Genomic DNA, 27,444 nt, shown 5'->3' with positions numbered 1-27,444 from the left:
TACAAAATAAAAAAATGCAAAATGAACATAAGCATGCTGTCTATTGTCTGGGCCCTTATTGGCAGCATTTATTAGACTGTAAAAGGTAGGAACGCACCTTTGTGCTTTATGTAAGTGTGCTCATTCTTGAATGGGTATGTATTAGTGCCCATAAGTGTATTGAATCTGTGATACTGCTAGGACCAAACAAGTCATACCTCAAATGTAAATAATAGCACAAAAATGTGATTGGCTGAGAGTATGTGGCTTATTGTTAGGAGATTAGTTCCGCTGGTTCTCTTTTACTTGTCTAATGTCAATGAATGTGAGTTTTAGTAGCATCGAAAGGGCCAGCCATCACATGCTGGCCTATTTTAAATTCTCATCGGGGGAATAAATCACGTGGTGCCTGATGTTGTAAGGTTTTTTTTTCTTCTTTTTAAAAATTAAATATCTTCACTTAAACTCTCTTTAGTAGCATTGTGTGTACTGTATTTATCTGTGCTGGCTATTTCACTTTTATTTGGGCTAAATTTCAGACCTCTTTTTATTTTATATTTATGTAACTGTGTATACTATATATAAAATGTGTTAAATCCTGAAACTATCCATTTCGGTTGATGTTTGTCTGTTTTTAAACCCACTTTGTTGAAAAAATAAGGTGTTATTCATTGAAGATTTTTCAATCAATCAATCAATCAATCAACATTTATTTATATAGCACATATTCATACAAAAAAATGTAGCTCAAAGTGCTTTACAAAATGAATAGAGAAATAGAAGACACAATAAAAGATAAACATAAGTCAACATTAATTAACATAGAATAAGAGTAAGGTCCGATGGCCAGGGTGGACAGAAAAACAAAAAACTCCAAAGGCTGGAGAAAAAAATAAAATCTGTAGGGGTTCCAGACCAAGAGACCGCCCAGTCCCCTCTGGGCATTCTACCTAACATAAATCAAAGAGTCCTCTTTGTATTTAGCGTTTTCATGGAAGGACCTGATGATGATGGTCACGTAGACTTCTGGCTTTCAGTCCATCAATGTTGGTGCATCATGATGCTTTGAGTAGGTGGTGGTGGCGGCGCAGGCCGCCACCACAAAGAAACCGGAAAAAGAAACAGAAGAGAGAGTAGGGGTCAGTACGGATTTTAGAGCCACCATGAATAGTTATTATGAAGAATTGAACATACAGAGTATCAGGATTAAGTTAAAGTGAAGTTATAAAAAGGCCATGTTAAAGTAATGTGTTTTCAGCAGTGTTTTAAAGTGCTCTACTGTATTTGCCTGGCGAATTCCTATTGGCAGGCTATTCCAGATTTTGGGTGCATAACAGCAGAAGGCCACCTCACCACTTCTTTTAAGTTTAGCTTTTGGAATTATAAGGAGACACTCATTTGAAGATCTAAGGTTACGATTTGGAATATAACGTGTCAGGCATTCCGATATATAAGATGGAGCGAGATTATTTAAGGCTTTATAAACCATAAGCAGTATTTTAAAGTCAATCCTGAATGACACAGGCAACCAGTGTAGTGACATCAAAACTGGAGAAATGTGTTCAGATTTTCTTTTCCCAGTTAGGATTCTAGCAGCTGCATTCTGTACTCGTTGCAAATGATTTATGTCTTTTTTGGGTAGTCCTGAGAGGAGTGCGTTACAGTAATCATTATTTAATTTATTTTCATAAATGTAGCATAATTTCCAGTAACTTTCCTGATGCTGTTGAGATGACCATGCTTGTTTAGTGTGCAAAGTGTGGTTTGCCTGTCCTTTTTTTATATGTCTAAAGTTTTGTTCCTTTGGGAAGCTATGTTGTGAAATGGAAGGTAAAGGAATAGAATAGTTAATGTTATTGAGAGACTGAAATTTCATCAGTACTTTTATTTTTTTTTTTTTCTGTCCGCATGATCTTATAATTGGATAACTGTGTATATGGGGGTCATCTTCTTCCAGGCTTGAAAAATATCAATTCAGACAATTGAATAACCAATCTTTCTGCACCATGCATAACATCTTGGACCAAAAAAAATATGAAGGGAATTGCTGAATTGGCATAAACAAGGTTGACAAGCAAATGAATGGTTAAATGGTTATTAAATATAGGGTTGAGTTTTAGCTGAGGTCAAACACAGGGCTGCTTATTCACTTCCTGATCCTGAATACACTTAACATGCTACTGTTCATATTGCAAAATATGTACATTTCTTCAGCAAAAAATCCTGCATTGGAAATTGGGCAGCTTTCACACTTTACTAAATGGGGCAATTACAGATAGAAGTACGGTAACATGCTGTTTGCCTTCTGTTTTAATGTTTGTTATCCATAGTATTGGGAAAAATCATTCTACTCTGGTAATAAGGTCACTGGTTCATTCCCCACTTCTAAGGCACTGAACCTGCAAGTGCTACAGGTTCAGAAATGTGAAGGCCGTTGTAAAGTTCATTTGCTATTTGTAAGTGACTAAGTGTTAGCTAAATAAATGCATCTAATAAATGTCATGCTTTTTTACAGCAGAATAGTTAACATTCACATACCAGAACAAATACCTCCGTGATTGGCAGTGTGGAAGACCTAAGCCCGATCAGGGTTGTGAAAGACTGCTGTATCAACTGTATGTTTCTTGTTTTAGATAGGGCAGGTGGGGGTTGGGCAATAGAGTGGCACCATTTTTTTTTTTTTCTTTTTTGGATAGCAGAGTGGCATAAGAACTCATGGAGATTCTCTGCGGTTTGCTGTAAAGACAGATGGCCAGTGCTACTTGTCACACATATGTCATTTGAAGTCTTGTTCCAAGATGACAGTGAATGTGCTACCTCCACCTTCTTTAAAAAAACAAAAAAAAAAAAAACCAAAACAGGAGAACAGGTTTCTGGGTGCACCTGGAGTTGGATTCACTACATGGGATGAAATGTATCTAAGCTAGCTATGGTTTTAAAAACAAGTAATGGAGCAGGAGTACAGTCCTTTTTATCAGTTTAAAATTGTGCCTGAGGGCCCCTCTGCCAGCAGCCATGGTTGAAGGCGTTTATGCATGAAGATGGGATCGAGCCTCTGTGGGGTGGCACAAGGGGATGCATACTCAGCACAGTTCCCTCCAGCTGCTGCCTGGCATTCTCATGGGGGAGCTGTCCTCAAGGAAACAATTGCTTGATGGTTGTGGGGGTGTAGGACCCAGCTAGTGCATGCTGGCTGGTAGTCATCTCCCTGGCTACAATCCAGCATCAAACACAGAGCTGCTGTTGCTGTCTGCGTCTCATGCTTGATTGGACTACATCACACAGTCTTGTTCATTGCAGTGTTTAGCAGGACAGCAGGAGTAGAAATGAAAAGAATTAATACCTACATGTTGTATCCTAACTCATACTCTTGATTTTTTTTTTTCTCTGCTCACAGGGAAACGCTTGCAAGAAAGGGTCAGTGTTGTGTTGTGTGCCTGCCTTGTCACAGTCAACTTTGTTCTTCTCCTGGTGAATTTTTCCACTGTTCATATATATCAGATATTAATTGGAATCTGTAAGTATCTCATTTTTTTATGTGTTTGTGTTTATTTTATTTAAATTTTTTTTAACTATATTTTTTTAAATAACCTAACAAGAAACATATTTTTCTGACAATCCCTAATTGAAGGCTAAGCTTGATTAGAGGTTCCCCAATTTATTTGGACCTGACTCTTGGCAGAAGTTGCAGGGAGAATAGCAAACTGATTAGGTGCTTGCATATGTATTAGCCTGCGCTGACTTCTTCAAGTGGTTCCAGTGTCCGAGCCTTTTTCAGAACCAAAGCAGGAACTCAAGTCCACCTCTATACCCCAAGTAACACTGCTTACATGCACAATAATATCTCAACTAGAAGGAGGCCGTACTCACCAACTCGCATTATACAGTACTAGACATTAAGCCTGTTACAGTAACGGGCGCTAGAACAGTAGTACATAAACATTAGTAGGAACAGTCAATATTAAATGGCAAATGGACTGACCTCATTCTGTTTCTGTCAAAAATATTTTTGCAAGAAGCCTAAAGTAAAATAATAATAAAAATTAAAATAGAAATGTATATGACAATACAGCAAGTATAATTAATATTGCCTTAGTGTAAACCTTTGTAACAATCTGTAATACACAAAATCTGAAGAAGATATTTAGGAAAAATTTTCTATTTTTTTACCTCATGAAATTTTTCTATAAAATTTCATTATAGACAACATTTCTTGTAAATGTTCTGTCTTAGTTTGGCAAAAGTTTGCCTTGTTCAGGACCATCTACAACCTTGACAACAACCTCTGGAAAACTTCTAACTCTTGATAATGCAACGTATAACTGACTGCTGCTGAATACTGGTTCTGGCAAGTAAATGCCAACTTTTTGTAAGGTTTGCTCTTCTGAGTCTCTCTCTTTTAGCGTTTTTCTGACGGTCTTTTTTTTTTTTTCTTCATTCGATCTATTTGTTCGTTTTTTCTTTTTTTTTTTTTTTTTGTGTTTCAGCCTTTCTTTTGTTGATGTGTACTTGTTGAGCTGACCGTTCTTCCAGGAGATGTTACTTATATAGGATTTGATTGTCTGTGTCTTTTGTCCTACTTGACGTGTCCTTTTTTTTTTGGGTGGCAATGTTGTTAGTAGATATGTCCGTAATATTCTCTCTTACAGTAATACTGGCTTGTATGTGGCTGTAATATGTGCCAGTGTATTGTGTGCCTTTAAATTTCTCTCGCAGTAATACTGGTTTGTATTTCCGTAAAATGCCTGTAATTTTCTCTGACAGTAATACTGGCTTTGATGTCCATAATATGACTTTAATTTTCTGTCACAACAGTGGGCAATCAGCAGAGTGTCCCCAGCAACTGATGTAATGTGTGGCGTGCAGTTGATAATCGTGACTGTGTAGTCTCCCCAGCAAGTATTTTAATCTGTGCTAGCGTGTAGCTGATTATTGTACGTGTGGCGTCTCCCCAGCAACGGATTTTATGTGCGTGGCCGCGACTACCTAATCAGCAATCTCCCCAGCAATGATGTCTTTTATTTGCTTATCATGCGCTGCCGCGGAGAGGCCATTCACTCTGTGCCCAGCTTCGAGTGTGTGTGCGACCAAGGTGCTGTGCGCATGGGCGGGGCACGATGCGATGTGCGTCTCGGCCCCGCGCATGCGCACTTCAGCAGAAGACACACACGGACACCTGGACGCACACAGGGCTTTTATTAAAGAGGATGGACTGTATTATTGGTACACTGTAGACAGCGTCTGTCATCAGCATGTAAAAGACACAATAATAACAAAAGAAGCAGAGTACCTTGCAGAAAAGAGATTAATAACCATAAGCTCTAAAATATTCTAACAAAATTAATCAGCAATATTACTAGAAGTATTACTGACTGAAGTGGTATGCTTTACTAAAGCAGAACTTAAAAATGTTCATCAACAACTTGAAAGGCTTAGTTGGTAATTCTTTGTCTGTGATCTGCACATTTTAATTAGCGATTTCTTTATGATATGGTGAATATGTAGCTAATGCAAGCTATATAGGAAGGACATGTTGAAAAACTGTAGGCACTGGCTTCACAATCACAGGTAATCTAATTGGTCAGATCTTTTCAGCTTTGAATAGAGCTGATGTAATTGGGGATTAAATGTGGTGTATCGATAAGTGTTACTACAAAGCACTGTGTGCCATATGCACAATTTATAGTGTTTGTAGAATGAATCATGTCAAAAATATTAGCCATGGGGGATTTGTTTAAGAATAAGTCAGGGTATCTAAATTTGGGCTGATGTACCGGACTGTCCAGAGAATACTGAGTTTATATGTAATTGTGAGGTTCAGACATGGCACAGCAATTAACAGATGTATTACATGACTCGGCACTCCTAGAAAAATGATACTTTTGTGTTCCTTTAAAGAATATGTAATAGCTCTTGAAAGAATTCATTACAGAGGGCGGACTGGCCTATAGTTGCATGGAGGAAATAATTGGATGAATGGAATAGGCCCATTCAGTTTACCATCTGGAACTGATTGATAGATGACCAGAATGGCACTTTTTCTTCTAAAAGGAACACCTTTGAATGGACAGTTTTGCTTTAAGGTAGCAGGGTAATTATAGTGTACACTACTCCATAATTTACTTTTGATTACTGTAGTTTCACTCATATGTATTATTCACATGGCTAATGGAAGTTACCTACACTGATTTATATCACTTTACAAATTAAAAAAAATATATCTTCTTCCTAGCCTCTATTTCAAACCAGAATAAAGAGCTTTGCTGGACCCTGTCCTTCTGTCTTTAGGTCAGGCTAAAGTTCCCTTTAGCATTACTTCTTGCTGCTTCTCAATTTGCCCACAAGGTATTTATTTAAAAGAGGCGGTTGAATATATTTAAGTTGCTTGTTTGCTGCTTTCTTTCAGTTGCTGGAATTGTTACAGCTGATTTTGCCTCTGGCCTTGTTCACTGGGGAGCAGATACCTGGGGCTCAGTTGACATCCCTGTCATCGGCAAGGTAGGTTTGGGTTGTGCTATGATAGCTGGAGACCATTCTGATGTCCCTGATATATTCATCAGTCTTTTGATATTTAAAATATTGTTCCTTTTCATGTTTCTCATATGTTAGTTGATTTTTTTTTTCTTTTCAAAAATCAGCTGAGCTCCAAATCAGTGTGAAAGGAGTTATCTCTGTTCCAGTACTCATGATAGCACAGTTTAAGAATGCTTGGCCTTTGAGATTACAACAAGCATTCAACTCCCACACACATTAGGCAAGTTAGTGCATTTTTAAGCAGACACCAACCACTGCATGTTTTCTACAGAAGCCAGGAACTGAGCCAGTAAGTTTGCTATTGTGTGCAGAGATGTGTGTGTGTGTTTTTTTCTTTCAAACTGTTGTATTTATTCAGTAGTTGTGTAGAGCATGTACAAATATGTAATGAATAGTTTGCCATTGATTTTTATTATTTGAAAATTAGACCATCTCATTTGGCATATTTTCAGTTGTAGTGCTGCAGGCATGCAAGTTCCACACCTCTGCTGTGATAAAGTGTCTAATATCAAACTGTAGGCACTTTGATTTTAGATTTAGGCTATGTGTTAGCTTAGTGAAATCTGTCAGTCACTTGTATTATAATGTGTGCCTGACATTTTCTGTTTAGTGGGTACTTGCTGTAAGAAATATATGATGAAAATCATACTGTCCAACACTAGTATACTTGGACTTACAGAATTATCCCTTTCTTGGATGTTACTCTGTCTCAGTATTTAATTGCATAGTTTAGCAAGTGTGTCTCAAAATATACATCCTGTATACAAACACTAAGAAATGAAAAGCAAATCAGTAGGGTATGTTTTATAAATATTCTTGTGCAAATCATTTTTTTTTATTTATTAAATGAAACTTGCTAGTCCTATAACTTTACCAGATCATGCATATCCAGAGTACTTCTTAGACTTTTGTTTTGCATTTAAAGAAATAAATCTCAAAATAACCAATAAAGTTCTTAAGACAACAGTTTTTCCTTTCATTTTTGTTGATCTGAATTTAGACATGTATACCTCATCTAACTACAGCTCAGCTTGGAATGAAACCAAGAACTGAATATAATGAGCAGTTGGAAATCTAAACTTTTATGTGAACTCATTTTCCAATTTAAGAATATTTGCAGGACTGCACCTCACAAAAATGATTAAGTACACTTTTTAGTCTTACTGTACTGCATATGCAACATACTGTGAAATTGTGTTTGAAATGACTAGTAAATAATTATGAAATCTATTTCACTTGACTATTATTAATTGATAACTGTATTTTACATTGTGCCTTTCAGAGAAATGTTGGAGCACATCAGATTCCTATACATTTCAATAATAGGGGACAGTAGTAATAGAAGTGATGATAATAACATTTATAAAATGATTGTAAATGAATTAAGAATCAATATAAATGGCTGCAAATATTCTGGCATTCCTTCACAACATCAAGCAGTACACAAAGGATTTGTTTGACAAAACGGTGAAATCACCATTAACATGCTACAGGGTACAGTGTAAATGGTTTTAAAATAATAATTTGTAGGAATGACCAATGTAAAATTCAGAACAGAAATTGGATGTTTTTTTCCACCTTAATTTGAATCTTGTATTTGTTGGATTCATAAAGACTGAATAGTAGTATCCAACCAAAAAGAGGATGATGAACATTTTCTGAGATTTGAAAGTGAGGCTAAATGATTGGAGGGTTTCAGTGTTTCACTAGTTACTATGGGTTAAGGAGCAGAGATTGTTATTCTAGGGTTGTTGAACAAATTTGTCTTTGAAAGCAAGTACTGTAGACGAACTTTAAATATGATTGTGTTGCGTGGCTGTCTGAGAAGTATCAGGCTGTTGGTTTTTCTGATGTTTAGCTATGGCTCTACCTTCATTTTTGTTCTAGTCTATACAAGCTTCTTGCAGAAAAAACTGTTCAAAAGAGACTCTTTTATGAAAAGAGACACAAGGAAACCATGATATACTAAGGGAATAAAATAACACTATTAATATGTTTATAAATAATTAAAATTAACAAGTTACATGTAGAAACTATATGTAAGTAGGATAGTGCTTGTCCTATTTTCAGACATTTCAATACCAAGTGTAATTTGTGTAATTAGTGGCAGTCTTTCTGTTTTATTATTTTGTCCAACTTTAACCCTATTTACTTTGGCTTGTTAATAAGTAGATGTCAAAATTAAATCCAAGAATGAATTTATCACATATTGTGTCTGTATTAATTTGCTGTTATTCAAGTACTATGTAATAAAATAACATTTAATTACATATTAACAAGATATGGGTTTGCTAATTTTGTTTAATTGAAAAAGGTTACTTAACTTTGGTAGCGTTTAAAACAGACTGTAAAAAGTCTGAGGAGTGTGAGAGTGCTGGAGATGGGTGATAATTTATTATACAGTGTGTGTTTTCTATGGTGCTGTATTTATTCCTTTACTGTTCACTTCATTTGGTTGGTTGAACAGCACAAAGCAACTGCTTACAGCTTTTCACTGCTGTATGCATTGCCCAAATCTTAATAAAGATCTTAATAAAGGATGTAAGGTTTCTCAATATGTAGTTGTTAATCACTTAATATATTTAATAAAACTGACTTAAATATGTGAAAAACCATAATTATGCCAATACTGTAGTCTGATATAGCTTTTAATTGATTTCATTTTAATATAAACTCAGTTTTTACCAACATTTTTGACAAGGAAATTTTGTTTAGAAGGATGCATTTTCCAGCGTATCTAGTCTTAAGAGTCTTAACATAAGGTAAAATGCAGTCCTGCAGGAAGGGTGACTGTGTACTATTATCCTTCCTGCGCTTAAGTCAGTTTACCTGTCTCAGCTCATTACAAGTTTTGGTTTGAATAGGACAAAATGCAATTTTGCACTTTATCTAACTGAATTCTTTTCATCAACAGGCATTTATACGTCCCTTTCGAGAGCATCATATTGACCCAACAGCAATAACTCGTCATGACTTTATTGAAACCAACGGTGATAATTGCATGATCACCATCATCCCTCTTGCTCAGATGGCTTACAAATTCCTCACTGCATCCTCAGGTAGGCTTCAAGCAGGCAAAATACAACACATAATGTTATTCTGACTTACCCTGGGGGTTTCATGCATTGACTACCATGAAGTTCTGAAGCGCATCGCTTCTCAAAGAAAGAATGCAGGTAACCTTGCCTATTATGGTTAGCAGGTCCCTGCGGGCTGCGGCTGCTCTGCTTTGTTGAGTTTTAGAGCGTTTGCTCCAGTGTCAAGACTTGCATTGCCATTAATGTTAAAGGCTCTGACACCAATACCAAAGGTCATTTAGATTTGCTCAAAGGGAATTGACAGTTGACAGTGAGCACCTGACAGAATCCAGAATGCTTATTTTAAACTCTGTATGAGAACCTGGTTATACATTGGCCATCTGCTTTGTTCCTGACCCAGTATGCTGATGAAATGCAGTCAGTGTAGAATAGTGGCTTGTGTGGTGACCACGTGTTTGAAAGTCGCTGGTTCAATTTCATATTCTGATCCTGAGGAATCAGTTAAACTGTCAGCACTCAGTGTGTACAAAAATGTTTAAAAAGCTGTCTGCTGTACTTCTGACTTATAAATTACTTCAAATAGAAACAACAGCTTACATGTATAATGAACTGGGTTGCTAATTGCTAATGCATATTATGGGTGGGGGAAAAAACTGAAGTCATGAGACGCTGCAATTTATGCACACAACAAAGCCCCTTTTGCAACTCATTTTGTTTAAACTGAAAACTCTCTTTAAAAAAAAAAAAAAAATATATATATATATATTTAGATTTGCATACGATGAGCTAAATTGGTCTGAATTTGTGATGTAATTCCAATCAAAATTTACCAGCTTAACTTCATTTGATGCTGTATAAAGTATTTATTTGCACATTTAATTATAATTTAACATATTTTCTATGTTTGATTGTCAATTAGTTGACATAGAAGACCCCAATGTGAAACAAAATTAGAAATTATATTGAACCTTCTGATGCAACTTCAAGAACTGACATACTGTAGCTTGGACATACTTCTGTATTGTTTCATGTTTTCTTTTTGGAAGATTTGTTAATTTGTTGTTTTTTGTGTGCTTTTGATTCTTTCCTGTATATTTGTTCTTTTTTGTGTTTTGCTGACACCACTACATTAGAGAATATTTTCACTTCATTAATTTGAAAGCTTAAATCCTTGGTTAATAGATGGGACAGGCAAGTTCAGTGACTTGCACATCAAGTATCCCAGTTAACCATTATTGACTAGTTGACAATGGTTTTTTTTTTTTTTTATATAATATAACTATTCACTCAGTTCCTTTATCTAGTATTCTGTAAGATCACCCTGCTCAAATGCTGTATCGTCTTTAAGGCTTCTACAATGTTTTGTTTTTATACAGTGATGAACAGAGAGTTCATGAGATAAAATATTTGTGGAGTTTTTAGTAATATTGCTGTTTGGCCCTGCTTCTTCCAGCCTCTCTCTCTCTCTCTCTCTCTCTCTCTCTCTCGATATAGATATATCTCTTTCTAGTATACTGCTGCTGGATTATGTGAATTTCCCCTTGGGATTAATAAAGTATCTACCTACCTACCAACCATGCATGTTTTAGCATACAGAAGCTCACAGTGCCCTGATACATAAATACTGAACAGTTCTTTACAGTGATCAGTTACTCCTCCCCTATTTTAAATTGACACTCTGAACTCCACAGGCTTCCATGTAATCAAATTCTATCCGTCTATAAATTCATATGTTACTGTACGTTTTAATGTTCTCATTTTAGATTTGGACAGGCAATCCAAATGGAGCTCTTAATCTTAAAATTGTAGGTTGCCTAACCAACACTTGTCGTAGTTAAAAGTAAAAGATATATGACGTAAAGAAATGTTTAAAATTAAATTTTAGAAGTAGTGGAACAGCGTTTCTGACTGTTCCCGACCCCTTCAGACCGTGGCTATAACCAACATGGTACTCTAACGATGGCTGGTACCATTTTTCTGACGCAGGAACAGGGAGGATGCTATGTAAAATTGGTTTTAGTGTTCAAATTACATCATGTGGATTCTAGTCATTTGGTATGTCAGACTTGCCGACAGCAGTTGCTGGTCTTGTCGAGGGACCATGTCCATTTTACACAACTGAAAAATTTTGGCAGATAAATCAGATTTAGAGACTGTATGCCAATATTTTAGCACAAATGAGCTTGCTCCCTTTTCTGATGGCCGATAACTTTCTGCCTGCTGAAGCAGGTGCTGTTCATAAGGTGCAGTCTAGGCCGCTTTTTTTCAGTTTTCTTCCTCATTCTGTTGTGATATAAAAAACACAAGACATCAGAGAGACAAGCGTCTCTTCTGCTTATGAGGCCCAAAACACATGGTAATTATTCCTTGCTGCTACATTAAATGCATTGTACTTCCGAATGAGCATTCATTTGTTTTCTGCTCTTACATTCTGTATATATAGAGCCCACTCCATGACTAAAGACAAAATCAAACCTGTTAGATTTTGACAGGTTGAGTCTCTGGGTGTGTCACACTATGTGGCACATGACCAACCTTCATGGGAGCGTGTAGCCGACTGCTTCTGACTTAATTTGATTATGTAAATGGAGGCTAAAACTGAAAACACTTGAAAAGTCCTCTAATGTGACATGGCCTTAAGACTAACATAAAAATAAGATGAATTCTCTCCAAGAAAAAGCTCTTGTTTCATTAGTTCATTATCAAAGTGGTGATCAGTTTTGTAGTTGGTATATGCAGGTTGTGCACATCTGTGTTTTATTGTTGTTATACAGAGATATGTATTGATAAGTTGTGTTGAAGGGATTCATATTCACTTGGCTACTAAAATAAGAAATAACCTATTTAGGAAAGTACATGTCTTTTAGATTTTTTTTTAAACAACCAAAGTTGTTCACTAATGTCAATTGATTACTATTATTAATTTATCAATTAAAAACCCATTGAACTTTTCTGTTGCAGTGTTTCATAGATATGAAGCTGGAAAAAGCTGCTGTTCTGCTACTAAGTATATTTAAATATTGTTTTAATGATTATTGATACCATAAACAGCATTTTTCTCTAAGTTTTTTTCAGTTTCTTTTTTATTGGCTTACTGGCTTAAAATAAAGGTTATCCACTTCTTAAAAACTTTAGCAAAGTTTTACAAAATTTGTCAGTAGTGCACCTTTGTCCAGTTAACACTTTAATTTCAAGGAAGTACGATAGCAAGCTGTTCTGCTTCTGACAAATCAATATACAAATCAATATGGTATGAGTATTTTGCCAGTCAGAATAAAATGAATGGCTAGTGAGCAGGCAGCATTAGCAACTCTTGATAAAGAAGTCTAACTGGTTGGTGGTTAGGAGCCTCAGATGTCGTACGTGTTAAAGACTTCCTTCCCTCCCATGTCATACCCGCTTCCCAAAAGTAAACTATTTGTTTCTGATCATAGTGGCATATCCAGGATAATTTAACATAGACTTTTGTGATGTTGATCATAATAACTTTTGCTCCTTATTCAAAAAAATCATAACCCTGTATTGTTTTACTTTAAACATTTGTCTGACCTCACTGGCAGTGGAACTGGTTCTGTCAGACCACTCTTGGGACCTTTTGTATTGTCTGGAAGCAGCTGACTGAGGTACCACAGGGAGAAACCTGATCACAGCATATCAAGTGTGTGGCTTGAAGACCAGACAGGGAACTGTGTGTATCGATCCCCTCTGAATAATTTGTAAAGGTTAAAGAAGAGTGGATTTTCATAGTACAGACTTTGCTGTATTCAGTGGGTGCATGCCATTGCCACCTGATGCATCTTGTATAGGGCTTCTAGTCAGATGGCAGCTTTGACACAAATGTTGCTTACTTGTCATGGGTTTTTATAGTATAGCAGAAGGCATACAGGACCCTGCAACGAGACAATGGAAATCCTAATGAAGCACAAATTCTATTTGATCTTGTTGCTGGCAACACCTTACTTTACCCATCATGGAAACACACACAAGCAGGTCTGTCGGGCTTGTTTCTTGAAATTAATCTGGTATGTTTTATTTAAAGAGTAACCAATATGTGAGACTTCAGTGTCTAGCTTTGCTGCATGTCTATTACATTACGTGTCCTGGACATACATGCGAGTACTGGCCAGTTGGTGTTACACTTGGTCTTGATTCACATATAAGGTGATGTCAGATGCTTGATCTGTGTTCTGAGACTTGCCCTTACTGGACTGACTATTTTCTGTTTGACGTTTTCAGTAAGTATACACCAAAAATTAGTTGGACTAAAGTTACAGTTAAGCTAAAATTACAAATACATTGAGCTTATGGAAAAAGTAGTCTTTTGCATGTCAATTACTACTCTCTCCTATTGTACGGTTTTCTCAGTGCAGGGCATTTTTGGTGTGGTGGCTTAATTGTACCATCTCCTCTAGTTGTTTAACCTGGTGCCGTTTTCAAGAGCATCTGTAAAACGTGTAGGTTATCCCAAAAATGTACTGGTCATTTTTCTGGTTGGGGCTAAGTAAGAACAAACAAGAAGTCTTATACTGGGAAATTGAAACGGACAGTTTCTGTTCTCGGGGCGTACAATTTCTTGAAATCTATAATCTCTGCTTATATGGAAATAAAGCCCTAAAACTGACTGTTCAGGTGCACAATATGTCACAACAGTCTTATGTAAGATATGCTGACCTAATGAGAGCGACCCTTTTAATTACAAACTAAAGTTGTTTTATATAAACTTATATATAGTATATTAATTGCGGTGGGCTGGCGTCCTGCCCGGGGTTTGTTTCCTGCCTTGCACCCTGTGTTAGCTGGGATTGGCTCCAGCAGACCCCTATGACCCTGTAGTTAGGATATAGCGGGTTGGATGATGGATGGATGGATAGTATATTAAATTTATATCTATATCTATATACATATATATATTTATACGTAAATTTCCACTAGGTTTTTTAAAACGTGTGTGTACTGTATGGTTATTTGTTTTTCACATTTAATTAATTTGAAAATGTCTGAAAATTTATCATAGTCTGAAGTAAGGGATCTGCATTTTACCAGAGACAAGAAGAAAATTAAGCATAATTTTTCCCTGATTTGGAATATCCATATTCCATATAAGATTGTATTTTTTTCTCCAGCTGTCTGTATTTTTTTCTGTCCTCCTTGGCCATCGGACCTTACTTTTATTCTATGTTAATTAGTGTTCCCTTATTTTAGTTCTTATTTATTTAGTCTTTTTTCTCTTTCCTTATCATGTAAAGCACTTAGAGCTTCATTATTTGTATGAAAATGTGCTATAGAAATAAATGTTGTTGTTGATACATTTTTTTTTTTTTTTACTTACAGCTTCCATGTTAGTAAATAGTTGAAATCCCATCAGTGAATATGTTGTGAAATGGATATGGCATTTTACAGTGTCATTCAAGCTGATAATGTTGTATGCACCTGCTTGCCGCTTATGTTGTCTTTCACATGATCATCTATTTCTGCCTAAAATGCTTTCTTGTGATTAGTGTACATTTTGCACAAAAAGTATTTTCCTTTTTGAAACTTCAGCATTCTATCTACGTACCTGTCTGTGGCTGTTGTGTGACTAATATGAACCTGGTAAATCAATGGCTCATTTTGATATTTGTTGATGAGTGAATTCCAAGAAATACTTGAGGTGGTTAACCCTCTAAAGTTGTTAACTGCCATAGGTGAAGGCCAGTATCTCCACTTTTGTCTCCAAATGTGCACTGTTGATAACTGACTTTGTTGTTCCCCCATACTTTCTTTATTCAGTGTTCGCCTGTCCACTTCTATAAAGTGGAGTTGATTTAACTTTAAAAGCACCAGTTAGTGTTAATATGCAAGGAAGGTCATTTCAGAGTGAGAGTAAATATGCTTATTCAGACCTCTGCTAAGTGGAACATTGACATTTTTATTTTTTTCTTCTTTTTTGATTCAGAGGACATAGCCAATTCATACCCCTGGGAGTGTTATATTTTTGCACTAGCAATTTTTGTTACAATGACAAATCAGATTCATAAGTGGTCACATACCTACTTTGGTCTTCCACGCTGGGTCACAGTCCTGCAGGATATGCACATCATCCTACCACGAAAGCACCACCGCATCCATCATGTGGCCCCACATGAGACCTACTTCTGCATTACCACAGGTATTGTGTGTGTATTCTTTCTTCTTGGTTTTCTTGTCTCTAATACTATACTTGATAGAGCTACATATGGAAAATCTAATTTGACTGTAGATGGGGCAGTGAGTGGAATTTAATATGTATGTATATATATATGTATATAGCGATAGATAGATATATAGATCTGTTGGAGTGTGGCAAATTAACTTTTATTTTTGTTTGTGCCACTCTGGCTAAGCAAAGACATTCCTCAGCTTATATAGACAAAGATTTAAAAAATGACAGTTAAAAAGTACATAATCATCCTATAGACTGTAAAAAGCTACTAGGAAAGTTAAAAACTTAAAGTACACATGCTCAAATTAACACCATCTTTCAGGTGAGGCTGGAAGGAAATCCTTTGTTCTATGATAGCAATACATACAAGTATACATATGTGTACAACTGGTTATACAGTGTGTGCGTGTGTAATAGATATATAGATATTTCTGTTTCTCTATCTATCTCTATCTGTCTAGCTGTCTAATTTTAGAGAGAGAGAGAGAGGTAGGTAAGTTGCAAATATTATAACATATGGCACATGCATAGTACTCTTAAAGGCAGGTGTAATGGGTAGAGAGGTAAGAAAAAAAACTGCACTGTAAAAATATTTTTGATAAAATTAATCTCGTTCGGTCTAAATTAAACTATAGTGCACATTCAAAACTGTGATGTCGTCATTGAAGGTCTGCCATTTACTGTATGTGCTAGTCAATCCAAAGCTGGAGTCAGTAAGAAGGAAATATGAGTCATATGAAGGACAATTTGGTACTCAAGACATACAAAAGAATTAAATAAGAGCAGGTTAGCATTAGTCAGTAGGTATGATCCCTACTTAATGATTAAGACAAAAATGTGGCAGGTATTGAAAATTCTATCAGGAAGAATATATATTAAAATGCCTGTTGATTGCTGAGAGATATGGTGTAACCTTTACATTATTTCCAGTCTTGTTAAACTATCCAGCTAAAGAATGTAACGCCTATAGCAATTTGACTTGTTCTTGGAAATATTAGGTAGCCATTGCCTTTTAATTACAGATTATGATTTACAAATCAATAAGTTCAGTAAGGTCAAAAGAAATAAAATAATTTACTTATTTGTAACGATTTGTCCAATGTAAGACATGCGGTCTTTTCATTTTTTCTAATATATGCTCTTACTAAATACTTTGTCTTTGTCAAGGACTTCAAAAAAATAATAAAAATGTAGCAAAATATAAACTTTATTAGGTACATTTATCTAATACCTGGTAGGACAACATTTTGCTTCTTTAACAGCCTAAACTCATTGAGACATGCATTCAGCTAGATAGATAGCAAGATGCTGAAACATTCCTTAGTGTTTTGGTCTGTTGGTATTAAGAAGCCTAATAAATGCCATTCCCCACACCATTTGGCTACCACCATTAGCATGTGTGGTTGATACCAGGCAGGGTGACTTTATGGATTCCTGCTCTTCATGCCAAGTCCTGACCCAGTCATCTTCTTAAGTCTGCAGAAGTTGAGATATCGCAGATCAAATAGCATTTTTCCAATCTTTAGTTGTTTAGTTTTGGTGCCCACTGTAACCTCCTGTTCCTTGTCTGACAAGAGTGTGTGTTTAAAGATACCCTTCCACTCCACACACACACATACCTGATGAAGGCTATGCAGCTGAAATGTTGTGTCTTTAACCTTCTTTTCTGTATTATTTATTAGGGTGGAAATGACATCAACCATTTGTTTTCTTTCTAAGCCATTTACGTTAAGAAGCAGATGAACTTCATAAACTTTTAATTTCATTTTCTATCCTGCTTAATCTTATCCAGGATCATTTGCTGGAGCCTGTCCCAACTAATATAAGGTGCATGCAATGCAGGAACAAACCCTAGCGGTGCCAGTCCATTGCAAGGTGAACACCAAACACACACTAGGGCCAATTTAGCATTGTCAATTCTCCTAATCTGAATGTCTTTAGAGAGTGGGAGGAAACCCATGCCGACACGGGGAGAACATGTAAAGTCCACACAGGGAGGACCCAGGGCGCAAACCCTGCTCTCCTTTCAGCAGTGCCACCATTGCATCACTGTACAGCCTGATTTCATAAAGTTGTCACTGAATACAGAAAGGGTTTGAGGAAATTAGAGTTCTGTGAAAGTCAGGGACTGAATTTAATTTTTAAAATGTTGTATTCTGTTACTTAAGAAAGCTGTATTTAGAAAACTAATCCTTATCTGAGATGGTAGTTTGTCAGTTTCAGATCTGAATGCGGATTTCATGTTTGGGAAGGTTGTGAACACTTTTTCAATTCCTGAAAACATGACTGTCATTCTTTTATATTCTTAGATTCTATACAGTGTACAGTATTATACTCAACAAATGTCAAGAGCCATGCAGAAGAGTAGGGGTTTGGAATAGGTCCTGGGGAGCAGCACTGTATATATTCCTGTTGACTTTTTCCTTTCCATTTCACTTTTATTCAATGAATAATGTGTTTATTCAAATGAATAATCAGCAGTGATTAAAGTCTCTGTGGGATTGACATACAGGTGAGGACTCTGTTCACATGCCTGTGTAGTGAGCTGGAAAGCTGAGAAAATGTGAAGGAAGGTGTGTTGCAGGAGGCACCTGCATTTGGTTAGAAACCTAAAGATGTAATGCGGTTTTATCTAACTAAATCTTTAGATATTCTGTGAGTGCTTGACTTCTTTGTTTATTTATAAGTACTGTGGACCAGCTACTGTATATATGGGTGGACTGGATATTAAGAGACTGAATTCAAATTCTAGTATTCTACTGTTACCATTTTGTGTTCTTACCAGCATCCCTAGTCTTCTCTCAAGTAACATTTTTCATGATTAAAGTATGCCATCATGCTTTTAACTCTCTGTTGCTTTCTTCTCTAGGATGGCTCAATTACCCCTTGGACAGGCTAGGTTTCTGGAGGTACTCGGAGATGATCATAGAAATGCTAACTGGCAGCCGGCCACGGAGTGATGACATGAAATGGGCACAGAAGAGGGACTGAGAGGCTGGAGTACATCATTGGACTAGTGTGTTCTCCCAATAACAAGTCTCAGCTTGAAGATTACCATTTCGCCTCATTGGCCCTTTTTTTAGACAAAAAACATCTCTATGTGGCAGAGTAGGCATAAGGAAACAGAGCTCAACACCACCTTTCCCTGTACAGAAAAGGCTCTGCTGCAGAAGAGTCCGTTTGATTGCCTGTCTGCCCTGCTGGTGCAATGCCCTACCTAACATCCCATGCCTTTTCTGTCACTAACGTACTGAAGCAGCAGTTTGAATTCACTCCTTTATTTATGTTTTAGATCATCCAGGTTGGGCTGTGGTCAGCATTAATGACTGCTTTACTAATTGTGACACTCATTAAAATGAGATGCTGTTTCAAGTATTTTCAGTTGTCATTAATTGCTTTCTCTAAGTGTCATGCTAGTAAGTTCTTGTGTCCACCCCTTTGTGTTTTTCTGTTAAGTGCCAATAGGCAGCTTTGCAAAACATAACTGACAAGGAGACATGCTGGGTAGATGATCTCCCCAAATCTTAATGAGCAGCACCCTCTTGTGGCAAAATTGGTTAATTTCCTCAATTGAAGGAGGGGTTTACATTTGTCCTTAAGGTACAGAAATCGAGTAGCTCATAGCCAGACTAGCCTCATACATGGCGACAATATTTAGGAGTCCTGCTGCAGATGAAATTAGGAAAAATGAAAATGTATTTACTAGAAGGTGATAATCTCCTCATTGGCGCATATGTTTGTTTTTACACAATGTAGTGTTTTCTTATTTTTGGTGTTTTATTTGGCTTTAATTTGTTCAGTTCTTGAAAAATATGGTTATTTCTATTGCAGATTTTCATATCAAGGATGTAGCTCAAAGTGCTTTGCAAACTGTGAAATATTTACAAGCAGAAAATTGAATATTAGAATTTAAAAATGTATATATAACATAATATGCACTTGTATATGATGTATAATTAATAGAGAAGTAGAATTCTTATATATAATACTAGGGTGTTTGCCCCCCTGCTCGCTTCACTCGCATAAACCCACCCCCGTTTAAGCTGGGTGGGGAAAAAAAAAACACAATCTGCAGGGGTCCCTAGGCCAAAAACCACTCAGCCCCCACTGGTTACTGTACACAAAATGTGTGTGTGTGTGTGTATATATATGTATATGTATATGTGTAAATAATTTTTTTTTTTGTATTTACGCTTTGTTTGAGGAGATTCAATGCAGTGGTAGTTGTGGGAAGGTGTTGGCTATGTAGTATGTTACCATAGATGAACTGGAAAAGAAAGTGGTAAAAAGCAAAGATTAATAATGATTGCAAATTCATTGAAGAGTATAATAATTCTGTTCATATCTAATTTATTAAGAGCAGAACTAAAATCTAGCTAATATAAGAAAGGCATGACTAATTTTACTTTAGTGTGATGGCTAAACTGTTAATGCCTGTGACTCATACTGCTGCTCATTTTAATAAACCATCGCTTTAGCAGAACCTAGACTGGGTACATACAGCTCTGTGATTTAATCCAAGTCAGATCTGTGCTTGTGTTTCAGTAAAGAACAAAAGTTGCTGTGCTGGTCTCTCTTAAAAGCCAAAGATGGCAAAAAAAAGAATACAATTGTTCAAAAGGGTACTCTTACAGACTCCTAGTAACTGCAGTCTGTCAGAATGACTTCAATAAGATCTGCAAGTACTGCGGCTCACTACTGGTGTTCTGATCTCTTGGGCCTCTAGGTGGCAGTGCACTCTTTTGAGACTCCGATACTTAATTTGCAGCACTCCATTCACTTTGTTTCTGTGTTTAGTGTTTTTCACTGACTATACAAACAGATTACATATGCAAATGTACAGCTCTAATGTACTACTAACAGCAAACCGTTTAACCATACATCAACTCACAATCCACTTTAAGCACAGTCAAATAGAGAAGTTTGTTTAGTTATTGTACATAAAGCATGACAATGTAAAGTCTAATTAACTTAATAAGGCTTGTTGGCTACAGAAGAGAGGACAACAAAAGCAATGGAGAAAAAAAATCCGAGTGGTCTGCAGTTAGTTAGACAGTCAAGATCAGAACAAGGTACACTGTTGGTGACGGGTCATTCACCCCTTCTTGGGCATTCCATGCTGTATTAAGTACAGTGGAACCTCAGGTCACGAACATCTCAGAATACGTACAAATCGGGTTATGACCAAAACATTTGCCAAACTTTTGCTTCTGTTCACTACCACACACTCGAGTGATGAACAAGCCAGTTTCCCTTCCGGTTCGTACACGCCGATGATTTCCACACGTGTTCAGTCTCTCCCTGTACATTGTTCTCGGTCAGACTTGTGTGCATTTGCTGTGAACTCTTTGTGCTCTATTTTGTGTGTTTTTGCATTAATTTTGCAATTAGCCATGGCCTCTAAGCAAGTGAAGAGTGGTAGTGTTGGTGAGAAGAAAGGTTCGAAGAAAATTGAAATCGAATTAAAGAAAGAAATTATTGAAAAATGAGTGTGGCGTTTCTGTTACTGATCTTGCCACCGAGTACAAGAAGTGAAAATCTACGATTTTGACTATTCTAAAGCAGAAAGAGGCCATTAAAGCAGCTGATGTTGCAAAAGGAGTTACAGTGTTAACCAAGCAGAGGCCTCAATTGCTGGAAGAGGTGGAAAAACTGTTGCTAGTGTGGCTGAACGAGAAGCAACTTGCAGGGGATAGCGTAAGCGAGGCGATGTAATGCGAGAAAGCCAGGAAGATTCATGGTGATTTGCTGCAAGGTTAGTTTTCATGGTTGTTTATAGTTATTTCTTGTATAAATTAAGGATTTTTCAAATTTTCATTTTTTTCCCTGTGCTAAAAAATGATGAAAAAAAAAGTGTTTACAGCAAGCGGTTTGTAAGGCTGTAGCGTGAAGTCTTGCAATGAGTTTTCTCTGTTCAAGGTTTTCTCCGTGTTATTCAATGTTTTTACATTTAGTTTACTATTACACTGTGCATTCCATGGTATAATTAACTATTTTTGTGCTTAAAAATCTTTAAAAAAAATATATTTACATACAGCCTGTACAGTCCGGAACGGATTAATTGTATTTACATACAATCCTATGGGGGAAATTAGTTTGGGTCACGATCAAATCAGGTTACGATCAGAGTTTTGGAATGAATTACAGTCGTGACCCGAGGTTCCATTGTACATTTGAAGATTAAATCCTTTTCTGATTGAGACCCATACTTCCCAGTGCTTATTTGCTACAGAGTTCAGTAGAGGAGCACGGCCACTATGAAAGTTGGCACTGGATAGGTAGCTAACAAGTGTAAGGTAATGGCTGGCAAAACAGGACAAAAGTGAAGAGGAGGAGGACTATTGCTCAGACTATGAAAGAATTCTAGCCAAAAAAATGACAATGGCAGTAAGGTTGACTAAAAGTTATACGTTTGTTTTAAACATGTTGAAGGAAACAATTTTAAGATTCAAATCTTTTTAATGGGCATCTGCTTGAAAGCAAGAACTGATCTTTGGCATCTCTTTTACAGCTGAATTGTATTTGACACCTACAATCACTCACCATAGAAACTCTAGTAAGTTGGCCATGAAGCAGCAAGTTGTCGGGGTATTATCTGCCCCAGCTGTATTTATTTGTTTTTCTTGTAAGTTCATATTTTGTGGGAAATGGACATGTATTTATAACCTTTTTAGTTTCACCATAACATTTATAAGGAGGGAAAGTCTATTGCTTTAATCCTTGAAGTGTTAAACCTACAGTTGTGTGCAGAAGTTTTGGAGGCCCCCCAGACAAATTGAAACGTGACCCGCTTGTGTGTATTGTAATGCACAATTATTTTGTACTGACTGAATTTACCAGATTGTAGCAAGTTAGAAATGTATGCACAACATAAGTGTTCAGGCCTAGATGGAGCATTATTATTATTTTTTTTTTACATACCTCATTAAAGAATTATCACCTTTCATTTAGTAAATGTTTGTAACATCCAACCATATTCAAAAATAACAGTGATTATAGATAATAATTACATATCTTAATACAGTAGCTCTTTACAATATTTTGAAATTAAAAACCAAGCCCAACTGTACTTGTGGTAGCTTTCATGGACACCAGGTCCCAAAGCAAGTGATAGATAAGTGGTTTAAAAATTGATTGATGTCCTGTTGTTGGCTGTGTAGAGCTTATGGCTAATTGTAGTTCGGAGTTGTTAAACCTCACATATCTCTTAATTATTGAAAGGAGTACTCCGTAGAGATTTAAAATCTGTGTAACATTTTAACCTCCGGCTGAAACTGCTAACTCCATCCGATCGTGATGGACATTGGGACATTGAGGGGGTTTGCCAATGAAGTATAGCTTCTGAGAAATACCGAATCATTCAGATCTTCAGGTAATGCAGCCGTGAGCATGTTTTAGTACCAAGTCACCATGTATGTACAATGTGACACTGAGCCAGGCTTAGGAAACTCGTTTCCACTTCCATTCAATTTTCCAGGAGTTAAGTTGCTTACCTCTTTTACTTTAATGGCCGAGATGCGCAGCAGCAGGAGAAATAAGCCAGCATCGCCTCCTCAGCAGTGATGTGCAGTGAGGTTCATGGCTGGTGAGGCACGGACTCCTTCAGAGTCAGATTTAAAAATATATGACCCCAAAAGAGGAGCTTATTCACTATTCATTTGGCAGCCTGCACATTGACTACTGGTTATGTTTCATATCTCATCAGCATTCTTTATACACACACACACACACACACACACACAGGTAAGGAACATATTTGGCTAAGAAAGAACTTTACATTTACAGCGGGGAGAGAGAGTGCATTTGCTCTGCACCCTCCATGTGTTCTAAATTTGCTGTTGCCATTTCACAATTCATACTCATTCAAAAGAAATGAAAATATAGAGTGGTGTACAAAAAAAACAGATATCAGTTTTGACCTGAATTGAAATATTTTGTTGTTTTTAAAAGCTTTCAATTCTGATGTTTTTAATCAATTTTAATACAGACTGCTCATCAAAAGGATAACAAGAAAAACAAAAGAATATTTTATTTAAGCCTTATTTTAAGTCAAAATTTACCTTTTAAATGTTGGATTGTTTTTGTTTTTCTTAGTCTGATCCCATTTTTTATCAAATTGAAAACTGTTTATGGTCTTACCTTTATTTGTAAATGAAGTCCATGCGCCTATCCTTCTTCATCACTTTCATGTTTCAGCCTTCCTTATTTTCCTTTAGTTTTAAAAGTCTTAATCTTCAATTTGGGCAGTAGGTCAGAACAAAAAATAAAAGTAAACGTACCTCTGCAGTGCACTTGACTTTCTGATATCGCTAACTTATTGCCGCCTCAGCGTAGAAGAATGGCAGCAACTGGCACCTGTTGGGCTCGCATGCGCCCACTTTGGTGCGGCACGGTACTGTCTGCCTCACCTTGTACCTTTTCACTGCGGTTTTATGTCCGATCAGCAAGACTAAATATGTCGTACACATTCATTAAAGATATTATTATGCCAGACTGTCGAAAGTCAGGGTGTATAATAAACATGTCTGCAAACATTATATTGGCGACATACAGAGAGACAGCAACAGGCACGCACCAATTGCTGCATCAACCCAGTGTGTGAGGGACAGCGCAGTCTGAGGTGAGGTGAGGGTCGTCGCTATGGCACCTTGCATTTCTCCTCTGTATTTGAACAGGAAATGTGCCAATTTGGCGATTTTGGCTATAAAAATGATCAAAATTATTGGAATCATACAGAAAACATATTTATAGCACAGACCAATGGATAAATGTATTTTATTTTATGCTATCATTGTTAGTTTTTTTTACTTTTCATGATGACAGGTGAGGCCTCAGGAGCTGCTTCTGCAAGCATAGACATCCTCAGCCACAAGCTGTTGCTGCTGTCGCACACCCTGTTTTACCGTCAAGATTGACTGTTGAATGAGGAAAAAAAAAGGAAAATATAGAAAATCTACAAGTTGAAGTGATCTCTCTCAAGGTAAATTAAAAAGAGTAAACTAATCTGTAATTGAAATCTTTAAGACAGATTTTCAAGGTAAGCCAAGGCTTTTTAATTGGACATTTTTTTTGGCATTTTAAAAAGTTGTATGGCACCCTCTGCGATACTGCAACAAAAATGGAAGTTCTTTCTTTCCAGAATAATTGTGCCAAAATTCAATAAGATTGGTCCCCAGGGAGCTGAGTTGTTGTGATGACAGTAGGTGCTTTTCTAATTATATGTAAATGTTCCACAAAAAAAAGTAAACCTGTCAATGTGGCCTGTGGAGAACTTTAGGCTCCCCTCCAGTTGAATGGTTTAATACTTTTTTTTTTTTGAAGGTCTCAGACATGTCTGTCTAAATGGGCCTTTAAATAAGCCAGGAAAAGAAACGGCCAGCTTCACTGCTCAAGAGGTTGGACCTGCTCTCGAAACGCATGGGCTTGTTCTGCTGCCACTTAGTGTTTATCTGCTCCATAGTCTCCTGCTCTTATTAACTTTATGGGCATATTGTTTTATTTTCCATTAATATACAGTACATATGTCAATGTAGAATCCTTATTTTGAAAAAGACAAAAGGTGGCAATTCATCCTTTTAAGTAAGGACTCCAGGTTTCTTTTCTGATTCCGCAGGGACTTGAACACATCACCCCAAAAAAAAAAAAAATAATAAAAACTCTGTGCTCAAACATTGTTGTCATATTTAAAATTATAGCAGAAATTATTTCTAAAGCTAGCATGAATCATTTTTAGTAAACAGCAGATGAATTGGAAGTGTGTCGGTACATTAATGGTAGGTAGTACACCTAAGGTATTCCTATAATGTAGCTCAGCGACATGGAGGCTGGTAGCACTGAGCACAAGGCCACGCCAGGCCTCACTTAGGCTGACATGAAGCCTAATCGCCAATGAACGTAAGAGGTTTGTCTTCGGGGGTCTGAAAGAAAATCACACAGACCTGGGAAAAGAGCAAGCAAACTTGACAAAGATGGCTGTGCATGAGTTTCAAACCCAGGATGTGGCGGAGTAACAGTGCAGGCCACAGCCTATGTTATGCATTGATTTAGTTTTTATGGTTCAATCCAGTATGGGTGAGGCCCACTATTGCAGTTTGCTTTGATGCTCCATTGGCAGTGCAGCAGCATTTCTACTCGGTTTTACAAATGGCAGCACCTCCAGCTTGCTTTTCCGTCAATACTTCTCACACACAGACAGATTGTTTTATAATGACGGTACAATTCACAGTTGATGTTTGCAATTAGAGAAGAAAAAGTTCCCATTAGAACCCTAATGTATAAGAAGTACAGTATTTCTACATCGCCAGGAGAATGTGTCCTGGAAAACTCTTCTCCACCAGTTTGAACCGTTCTTTGTTAATTTTATATTTCTTTGCATTGATGTGCTTGTTTAAGTTGCTTCAGTGTTCACCGTGTTTTGTATTTTAGAGTTCAGTTGACAGCCCGGTGTTATAAATAATCTCTAGCAGGGGCGTCTTGGACGACTAATTCACCCTCCTCAAATGTGTATGACAGGTCCTTGAATATCATTTTTCAAAAGATTTTATGGTGTTAAAAAAAACAAAAAAAAACTCACTGTGCCCATTACTTGGTTTAGGAGAAAACATGCTAAAATATGAATTTAGAAAAAGGACAGAGTGAGGGGCTTTCCTTTTATTCTAGCCAGCTTTATCCTCAACATGCCACACTTCTGCCGTACGTGTGGCAGTGTTGCCCCTTTGAGTAAAGCTGGATAGCTTCATTGTGGTAGGGTGGCATTAATGACTTTTGGTTAAGCTTAACTACACTCGGAAATGAAAAAAATACAAAACATATTTTGTTATTTTCTAACCCACTTAGTTATGAACAGGGTTGCTGGGGGTGCCAGATCCTATCCCAGCTAGCACAGGGTGCCAGTCCTATTGCAGGTTGCCAAAATGCGCTTATTTAGTGTTGCCGCACCCACCACACCACAGACTACCTGGATTGGAACCCGAGTGCAGCAGGGGACACCTCAGCACCACATTTGGGACAGTGTGAGGTTTTTTTTTTTTTATGGTGGCTGCAGTGCCAATCCTGCCACCAACTCCCAAGTTTTCCCCTGCAGGGCTAGATACTGATTAACGTCATACCCAGGGTGAAGCTATTGCAGATTAAGGATCAAGAGCCCAACAGAGTAGATCCCAGGGTGAACACACTCTCACACCCCCAACTACACTCTAGGGCCAAACCACCGAATCTGCATGGCTTGGGACTGTGGGAGGAAACCAGAGCACTCAGAGGAAGCCCACACAGACAGGGGGAGATCATGCAAACTCCACACAGGGAAGAGCCGGGATGCAAACCCTAGCCGGAGCGCTACCACTGTGCCATCATGCCACCCCTAAACAAAGGTGTCTGTCTGTAAATTCTGGATGCAAAATGAAAATGTGCCAAGAAATGAACTTTAAGGTTGGCCAGGTGGGCACGATGCCTTGCAATAAGGAGACTGGGGTTTGAATCTTGGGTTTCTCCCTGCATGGAGTTTGAATCTTCTGCACGTGTCTGTGTGGGTTTCCTCTCACAATCCGATGACCTGCAGGTTAGGTGGACTGATGCTGCCACATTGGCCCCAGATGTGTGTCTGTGTGTTTACCCTGCGATGGGCTGGGGTCCTGTCCAGCCTTGTGTCCACTGGATAAGCGACTTTAAAAGAGGGATGAAAAATGCTTCAAATGAAGTGAAATTTCCAGGTGA

General features: G+C 37.2%; 1 protein-coding gene across 1 annotated transcript in view; it reads left to right on the top strand.

Moving 5' to 3' along the window:
* The window catches only part of si:ch211-212o1.2 (uncharacterized protein LOC492735 homolog), a 37,126-nt gene extending 17,331 nt beyond the window's left edge, over nt 1-19,795 (top strand). The window contains exons 2-6 of the mRNA XM_039762861.1: nt 3,377-3,496; nt 6,386-6,477; nt 9,428-9,572; nt 15,487-15,699; nt 18,602-19,795. Of these exons, the coding sequence (XP_039618795.1) occupies nt 3,377-3,496; nt 6,386-6,477; nt 9,428-9,572; nt 15,487-15,699; nt 18,602-18,723 (692 nt within the window). The 3' untranslated portion in view covers nt 18,724-19,795. The remainder of the gene's footprint in view (nt 1-3,376; nt 3,497-6,385; nt 6,478-9,427; nt 9,573-15,486; nt 15,700-18,601) is intronic.
* Nucleotides 19,796-27,444: the final 7,649 nt, after the last annotated feature.

Source organism: Polypterus senegalus, chromosome 9, assembly GCF_016835505.1.
Source record: "Polypterus senegalus isolate Bchr_013 chromosome 9, ASM1683550v1, whole genome shotgun sequence".
NCBI classification, from domain to species: Eukaryota; Metazoa; Chordata; class Cladistia; order Polypteriformes; family Polypteridae; genus Polypterus; species Polypterus senegalus.
The sequence above is the reverse complement of the archived record's forward strand: the minus strand, read 5'-3'. Positions and strand labels throughout refer to the sequence as shown.